The sequence below is a fragment of the Octodon degus genome, unplaced genomic scaffold (assembly GCF_000260255.1).
Source record: "Octodon degus isolate 3935 unplaced genomic scaffold, OctDeg1.0 scaffold00044, whole genome shotgun sequence".
Taxonomy (NCBI): Eukaryota; Metazoa; Chordata; class Mammalia; order Rodentia; family Octodontidae; genus Octodon; species Octodon degus.
This window is the reverse complement of record NW_004524620.1, coordinates 6,683,340-6,692,163: the sequence shown is the minus strand read 5'-3', so window position 1 is coordinate 6,692,163 and position 8,824 is coordinate 6,683,340. Positions and strand designations below refer to the sequence as shown.

General features: G+C 42.6%; 1 protein-coding gene across 1 annotated transcript in view; it reads right to left on the bottom strand.

Annotated features, from left to right (window-relative positions):
• Tyrp1 (tyrosinase related protein 1) overlaps nucleotides 1-8,419 on the bottom strand; it is a 17,948-nt gene extending 9,529 nt beyond the window's left edge. Inside the window, exons 1-3 of the mRNA XM_004631707.2 lie at nucleotides 8,035-8,419; nucleotides 6,335-6,657; nucleotides 3,251-3,455 (exon numbers count right to left, since the gene is read on the bottom strand). Coding sequence (XP_004631764.2) covers nucleotides 3,251-3,455; nucleotides 6,335-6,657; nucleotides 8,035-8,419 — 913 coding nt within the window. The remainder of the gene's footprint in view (nucleotides 1-3,250; nucleotides 3,456-6,334; nucleotides 6,658-8,034) is intronic.
• Between the last annotated feature and the right edge of the window lie 405 nt (nucleotides 8,420-8,824).

Here is an 8,824-nt window from a genome sequence, read left to right as displayed (position 1 = left end):
AGAGAGAGAGACAGAGAGACACAGAGACAGACAGAGACAGAGACAGAGACAAAAACAAGGAGAATTTCTAATCTGATGGGTCCAGAAAAATTTTCACAAAGAAAAAATTTACAAAGAACAAAGACATCTGAAGAATTGTGGAGAATTTCTATAGATAAAGTGGGATAAATTTTACAAGCAATTTTACATTTTGTGTATAAGAAATAAGAGTTAAGTTTTATTTATAAGAAAAATCCCAGGAGGCCTCCAGGGCACCTCAGCATCCTGGTGCAGTGCCTGGCATTAGAGCTGCTCAGTGTACATGGTCGTAGTTGAAAAGCAGTGCTGGCTGTAGAGTCTGACTGGCTCTGCTTTGTTTTTTCCAGAGCTAAGTGACACTGAATGGTCATAGCAGAACGTTGAGAAGGTAGACAAGAGCCACACGAGAAACTCAAGTTTTGAGGTCAGAAAGTCAGATTTAATTCATTGGGAAATGAGGAAAACTGAAGGCTTACGTTGGTGGGAGGAGAGGAGAGTGATTAGGCGTGTTTTGTAGCCCTCAGCCTCAGGGGTCTCTGGAGAGAAATCTGTGGCCTTAAAGGCAGATGCAAAATAACCCCCTGGGTAGGAAGAGAAGACCTTGTAGCTTCAACTCATTTTTGTTTACTTCCTTAAGCTTTCGATGTCATACAGTTCATAGTTCACATGATGATTATCACCTGATTGGTTAACATAATGAACCTTAATGCAATATATAAACAAATCGTATCTATTGGAACTATAAAGCACTGTGTATGTGGGTTGTTGGGGTGCACATTTATCAGAAACGGCCAATTCAAGCTGATGTTTTCAGGCCAGGATGGTGCTGCATGCTTGTTATCCCAGCACATGAGAGGCTGAGGCAGGAAGATCACCATGAGTTCAAAGCCAGCCTGGGCTACATGATGAGTTCAAGGTCTGCTTGGACTGCATAGAGAGACTCTGGTTCAAAAACAAAGCAAAATAAGCTGATGTTTTAAGGATTACTGCCTCGGGAGTTGTTGACAAATCATTAAAAAAGCATTACTTGTACTTAAAATGCTGCACCATAATTTGCCCTTGTAGAGTTTTGCAGTAGAAAATTCTGATAGTAAAGAAATTCGTTAAACTAGTTTAATTTTATGCCAGCTATTTTTAACTTTGTTTGCATGTGGACAGCCTCTGCTGTTGCACCTATTAATATCTTATGAATCACAGTTTTGTGGAATTTCCGCTTGTGGAAAGTCAGAATGTCTGAATAAGAAAATTGATTTGAGAAGTATTATGCTAAAAGAGCAGTGCTTTTGATGTGATTAATCAAATCTCATATTTTAGTGGCTGGCAGAATTTTAGATATTAATAATTCACTTTTCAATCTTGCAGTGAAGTACAACAAGCCAGCATGGAGAATTTATGAAAGGATTAATTTAAGGGTAAGTACATACGGGTCACCGGTAAATAGTGATCTGTGATTCTGCAGGCCTAGGTAAGATCTCCCAAGAGCAGAGAAAATAGGATTGCTGTGAGGCTCAAGTGAGATAACACAGCAGACATTTCAATATGAGACAAGGTATGTGTTCAATAAAAGGCTAATTTTAATTTTTCCTATCTTGCCTAACAAAGTGCTTGGTATTTGTACCTTGAACTGAGCAATCTTAAGAAAGATTATCAATGTGTCACAAAGCTATCCTTCTAAATTGTGATATGTACACATTAATTGACAAGGAAAGCTGATCAAAGAAAATACCTTCGCTTTTTGTCTTCCTTTCAATGTTACAATTGTGTATGCCCACTTAAATTTTGTGGTTTTTTTTTAATTTTAGTACAGGGTCTACAGGGTCTCACTACGTAGATTGGACTCGTAGTGATCTGTCTGTGTTCAGCCTCCCAAGCCCTGGGATTCCAGGCCGTGTCACCACGCCCAGTCTCAATCACCATCTCAGCGGGGCGGGGCTGGCTCAGCATGCCACTACGCTCTGCCTAAGCAGGCGCTTTCATCCACTGAGCTATTTGGCTGGCCCTAAGTTGTGGTTATTTTGGTGTCTAATCATTGATATGATTAGAAAATGTCTATAAAAGTTTAAAGCCCAAATACTTCAGCCTGGCCAGAAAAACACAGATGCAGAAATGTCTGAAGGGATCACAGCCCTTGGTTTCATCTGTCCAGCACAGGCGGGAACACATTTTTTTTCATACTAAACAATTACATTTTTTTCCTAAGTTTTATCACCTACAGTGAAAATGTTACAGGTGATCACATTCCTTATTTCTGTGTGTAGCACACGTGTTTCTAAATATTCTGCTTCTGGTGAAATGTCTCCATGTATCTACTTCTTTCTGAATTATTTAGAATACATTTACGTTTATAAAGGAACTAAAGATTTGATGCATGAATGTTGCAAAATATCATAGGAGCGGATAACAAAATACATTCCCATGGTTCTAGCTTTTATACAGAAGAGCAAATATTTAAAATATGCATAAAAACCTAAAGAAAAAATTAAGTGGAGTAAGGGCTTCTCATAACTAAGGCCTCGTAGTAAAAGCACAGAGACAGCATCATTGTCCAAGAAAGAAATAGAATCTCGGGAAGAGAGCCACGTAAAATCAGCTGGACCTGCAGGAAAGGCCTTCAGGCCAGGTAGGATGACGTAGCGCAGCCAGAACCTCTTGCTGATATAATAAACAAATCACATCTCTTACATTTATTTTGCAAGAACAAAAAGTCAGGTGCTGGCAGACATTGTCTGAGCAATGTTTTCCTTTTCTGAATGATTCCCCCAACACCATCTTCAGTTTTTTTTTTTTTTTAACTTTGACTAAATAAACACAAAGTCTTTTCTTTTCATTCCTTCCTTCCTAGTCCATCATCCCCAGAACACTTCCAGCTCTTTTTCATATTTCAGATTTTCCTGAGAAAGCCCTTCTATGAAATTCCAACTCTAGACGCATGACTACTAAGTACTGCTGAATATAAGAGGATTAATTTACACATCTAGGCATTTCTAAAATAAAGAATTCGGCAAAGCAGTGACCCATTTAAGCAAGAAGGCAGGCACTCTCTGGTTCCGAGGAGCCCTCGTACGTTGTCCTGCAGACAGCAGGCGCTCGGGGGGCGTCCGTGTAAGGATTCTTGCAGCTAATAACGACAGGTTTGACCCTCAAACATTCTAGCACGCAGGGCTTCCTGCCGCCTGTGCAAGCTCTTTATCTCACGTGGAGCTCCGACTGTGGGTTTTCCTTTGGCACTTACTGTTGCAGAGTGTTCCCAGAGTGTCGTAGTCTTCCAGGGATTCACAGAGCACTCGCCATTGAGAGAAGACGGAGTTGGGGCTTATGAGAGTCGGATCGAAGCTGCTCCTGGAGCCCATCAAGTCATCAGTGCAGACATCGCAGACGTTTTTCCCGGTTGCGAAATTCCAGTAGGGCAGGGAGAAGGCAGGCTCCTGCAGCATGTCCTAGACACAGAAACTTCGTTAGTTCTCTGGGGGTGGTCTGCTTCCGCTCTGCCTGCTGGCTGGGTTTGCTCTGTTGTTTCTACCGGGTCTCCCCAGTCCCCTAAGGAAGCAGTGAATAGCCTGTGTGCTACTTAGAAGTCCCTGAGACCCAGGACAGTGAAACTCAACTCAGTATTTCCTCAAATAATTTGAAAGGAAAAATTTATTACTGCCTTTTCTGTTTGTCAGGTAATTTCATTTCTCCTGGCTATATAGAAAAAAATCATCCATAAAAATATCCATCCCTTCACATTTATATTTTCCATTTCCTGTCTTTTGCTTGTTTGTTTTTCGCCATGCTGGGAATTGAACTCAGGACCTTGTGCATGTCAGGCAAGTGCTTATTCTATGAGCTCTCTACGCATCCCTTCCATCCCCTGTCTTTTATTTAAACATCGCTAACTCTTAGTGTGATGTCAGGTCCAACTTGGAAATGTGTATCCTGGAACAGTGCCTTCTGTTTCTGTTTTTTTAATTTTATTTAAATGGTTGTATTCAGTCAGGTTCTGGTTTGATGGCAGGGCTCATGGTCTCTCCCACTTTCTCTGCTTGGCGGTTGTTGGCTTAGACTCCTGCTGCAGACTCTAAACTAGAGCTCAGGTCTCTGCCTGAAATTCAGACAGGGAATGCTAAACAGGAGAAAGTTTTGGGTCTGTTCCATTTTAGACCAAAGACCCAACTTCCATTTGGTACTGATTTCACATTTTTAAAAAATGTTGCAGTCAAGGTCCCAACCTCAGAACATACTTTACTCTGTTACTTCCCATTTCTTTTGCCCTGAAAGGAGTTACAGTCAGAGGCGAGAGTGTAGTTAAGGCTGGTCTTGAACTCACTATGTGGCCCATACGGGCCTCAAATCCCCAGACAGCCTTCTGCCTCAGCCTCTCAAGCATTGGGTTCAGAGGTGTGATTCACGTGGAAGGATGCTGTTGCTTTGTTTCTTAAACATACAATACATCATGCCCTTTCACTGTTAATTCCTTTCTGGAACACATTTCCTGATCTGTGGCCATGTTACCGGGTCAGCAGCTTTGCAAGGCACCTCCAGTTACTGACAATCTCCACGGGTTTGTTGACCTCATTTAGAAGCCATTATTGGTGGTCCACACATATTAGTGGCAGCTTCCAAGGTATCATTAAGAAGCAGATTGTGCTTCAGTAGTGGACCACTGGGGACCAGAGCAAATCCAGATAGGGTTTCAGCGGTGCATTCTGTTTAGAATGGAATTTGTTGGCTGCCTTGTGCCTTAAAGAGGTGGAGGGTTGCACCAGCTGAGCGGAAGCCTTGGAAGACCTTCCACCAGCCTCTCACTAGGCGCATCCGTAGGGAGGGATGCGAAGATGTGCAGATCTAGAGTCAGCGAGTGAGGACAGGTTCACGCACACAAAAGCCACTGAGTGTCTTGTAACCAGAGCAATAAAATACGATGTGTGTGCTGCTAGAAGAATTCATCTAATCACACTCACACTGCATAAGGAAGACTACTTGCAAAGAAATGATTTATTCTGCAGTTTAGAGCATTTATTACCTCTCTTCTAACCAATTTTTCTTCTTGAGATAATGCTGCTGCAAGCATCCTGAAAGCCAATACATATGTCTAGACACCTTTTCTGTCTTCAGAAGTTTTTAGGTTAATTTTTAAAATTTTAACGAGGGGGGAGGAGCTTATGATTATTAAGTCCTGGAAGCAAGTTTAATTTATGAATTTCCTAGTTGAGATCTGATGTGTTTTGAGTGTATCTGCTTAAAAAATAAGCAGGAAATAGCTCTACTCAAAGTGAGGTTCACTTTATGATCCTGAAAAGCCAATTTCTTTTAATTAAAAGCAATATCTGATGGATGAATTTTTTTTAAAGAAACTACATATTTTTGGTGCACAACACGATGCTTATGCCTATTGATAATAAAATGACTATAATAGTCAAAAAAGTTAGCCATAATTTCATATAGTGATGTGCAGTCTTCAGATAGTGTATAGAAAAATGTGGCTTAACAAAAATATAACTATCAAAATGGAAAGGAACATTTGCTCATGTCTTAAACTCTAACCTGTGTTGGACGGAATCATCAGCTGTTAAGACGGGGTAGACCAGTTAGAAACAAAGGTGCAGAGCAGTTCGCTCCCTTCCCCCACCTTCGACCCTCAGCAGCACCCATTGGCTGTTCCTGCTTCCATTATCTTAAGAGAGCTGCAGAGTGAAGTCGCAGAAGCCTGAGAGATAGCTGCAACCTGCACGGCACAGAATTCCACTGGGGTTCTGTCAGGCTCCTAGAGCCAGAGTTGTCTGGCCTTTACATTCTAAAAGCCTGAGCTCTGGGCTCCCTTAGGCCCTTTTCCCCTTTTCTGTTGCTGCCTTCCCAGTGGTCTGTAATAAATAGGACTACTACTGGCCCATTCCGCTGTGACAGAGGCATAGCCTGTGTTTGGGGCTGGGCGGAGGAAGGGGTTCATGCACACTCACCAACCAGGAGAGGGCGTCTACTCATCTTTAACAAAGAAGGATCCACACAAAATGAATTTCCTTTGTTTTGAACTCCCTGGGGGTCTTTTAAAGTTAGGGACCAGGAGAGATTCCTAGTGCCTAACTCATGCCTAAGAATGTTTTAAATGGCTTTCTCTTCACTGATACTTCCTTCTCACTGTACAAGAAGGTCAAGTTTAGTTAATCAGCAAGTGATCAGTATGAGGTGAAAAATGGATATCAAAGGTACACTGAAGCATGAAAACGCTTTGTCTTCACATATTCTAATCATTTCAAACAGCAGCTAGCTGCAGTGACTTACAAATGGGTAGCACAACGTTGGCCATGGACTTGAAATTGAACTTTTTCATACATACCCGCATATCTTTCTCCAGCTGCAGGAGGTGATACCGATGCCAGGTGAGAAAGGCTGGTCCTTCATGAGAGAAATCCACTTCCCCAAAGCTTTCCTGCCCTGGCCCAAGGAAAGTCTTTTTGACAGAGTAGTAGTGTGTCCAGACAAAGTAGTTGTAGATGGAAATGTTCTCAAACTGTGGTGCGTTGCCATCTGGCCCCAGGACTTCTTCTGATCTCCTGATGGCAATGACATACTGGGGGTGCGGGGTGCGCTTAGCCATGTCCAGGGCCTGGACAAAGTGCTTCTGCTCCTCTGTGCTTAAGTCCAGAAGATTTCTTCTGACTTTAGGGGTGAAAAATTCAGGTATGAAAAGCGCTGCCTTACAAGGATGAGTAGAGAATGAACCCCCTGTGTCCTGCTCATCCATTAATGGCTACATATGTCTACGTTCAAACTGATTGTTAATCATTTTACAGGTTGGGCACCTTGTCTCTGAAATGCTTGGGACCAGACATGTTTCACATTTTGCAAATTTTTGTATTTTAAAATGCATAATGAGACTTCTTGATTAATTAAAAAAACTGATTTGTTTAATGGATGCCCTATTCACTTAGCCTGTTATTCGTACAACAAAATTAGACAGTAGAGGACTCTCCCCTTGTGGCATTGTGTCAAAATTTTAGAGCTCTGAGCATTTTGGATATTGGACATTTGGGTTAGGGAACTTCCACTTTAAAAATATTCCTAACTAAAGTCTTCTTCCAGCCTTTTCTCTTTCTTTCCCTCCGTACACATATCTAGCTTGTTGCTCTCTGTTATTTTTTAAAATTACATTTGTGTATTTCCAAGTCTTTCATGTGGATTTTATGAATCTGTGACCCTCTCATATTCATTTCTGCTCACTACTGACTTTTTTCTTGGAATTTCTGTTTTTTTTTAACATCATGAATCTTGCAAAAATCAAGTAGGGGTATAGCACAGTGACTAAGATCAGAGCTTTTTTTTTTTTTTTTTTATGAATGTGGGAACATTTTCTAAGCTCAGTATTTCATCTTTAAAATGTGAATATGTACAATACCTGCTTTGCAGAGTGATAAAAATCAGAGCACACCCATAAAAGCAACTGGGCAGGCCTTGATCATAGTAAAGACTAATTAACACTCTTCCACATTGTGAGTCCAGGGTCTGGCACGTAGAGAACGATCAAGTCGCATGGGCTGTTACTATTTAATGCTTTGATTTGCATAGGATGCTATCTCGACTGCAGGCTTAGACGCTCAGCTAAAATGCCTGAATTTGATCATCTTGGTGGCAAACTTCTTTGCTGACTATAGGGATAGTTGGAGAAGCTAAAAGATTAGCGCTCCACAGATCTCAGTGTGAACTCCAGGCGTACAAAGCATCAGATGTGTGGGATTAACCTTTCTGTACCTCATCTTTGGCAATTAGCATAGACACCTTAAGTTCCTCACAGTTCCTAGCATACAGCAACCCATTAATTGATCTTTTGAAGGGAATATTGTGGGTTTAAAGGTCTGGGCTTCAATTCCAACCCTGTACTAAGTGTCACATGTTTCTTAACCCGTCCTAGGCTCACTTTGCTCAACTGGGGAAATGGATATAATTTGCAGGCAATCTTTGAGCTAACAGGACCACCGGGCTGCAGGAGGCGCTTCGGTCCTCACCCAGGTCTGCGCACCAGTTCATACTACCCCTTACCTGTGAGAAGGCGCTGGTTGCAGGCCACTCCTGTCCACCCAGGGCGGCACGCCCCACAGTTGTACCCTGAGAAGTTGCCATTGCAGCGGCACGTCCTGTTGAAGAATCGCAGGGGCCACTCCTCCCGGTCGTCTCTGCCATCGTGTGGGTACTGGCGGCTGTGGGGTCTGGAGTCTGCGGTCACTGCGTCGCACCTGCCCCGCCCCGACGAAGAGCCACAGCGGTCAGTCCCCGGCCCGGCCAAGGGAGACAAATCCGGGCAGCACACAGCACTGCGCAAAGCCTCCACGGTGGCGCACTCGCGTGGAAACTGGGCCCGCACCTGCTGCAAGAGCAGCAGCGGGAAGAGCGCAGACCCCAGAGAGGGGCGTCTGCGGGCCCTCATTCTGCAGGGCGGAGGTCTGGTCTGCATCCTCTGCACGGGGGCGAGGGAGGCCGGTGGACGGAGACTCACCTGGCAAAGAAACAGCACAGAATTACACAAGGGTGTTTTTTAGTATTCTTAAAAAGTGTACAAGCTCTCTCAGCCTCCCTTCAAAATGAAATATCCATATGGAAAAAGACATTTTTAACAAATAATTATATGATAATAGTTCACTTTCAAAAGTGTGATAAGCACACTACCTCCATAATTAAATCCATTTCCTAGTAATTTAATTTTCTTCGCTTAAAATTTTTGTTTATATAATAATACTTATTGACCAAAAGCATTCGTTAGCAGTATTAACCAAGGTCTGAAAGAAGAACTGGGAGATTCCCAGCAAGCTGATTTTCTTAGTGGCCACTCTCC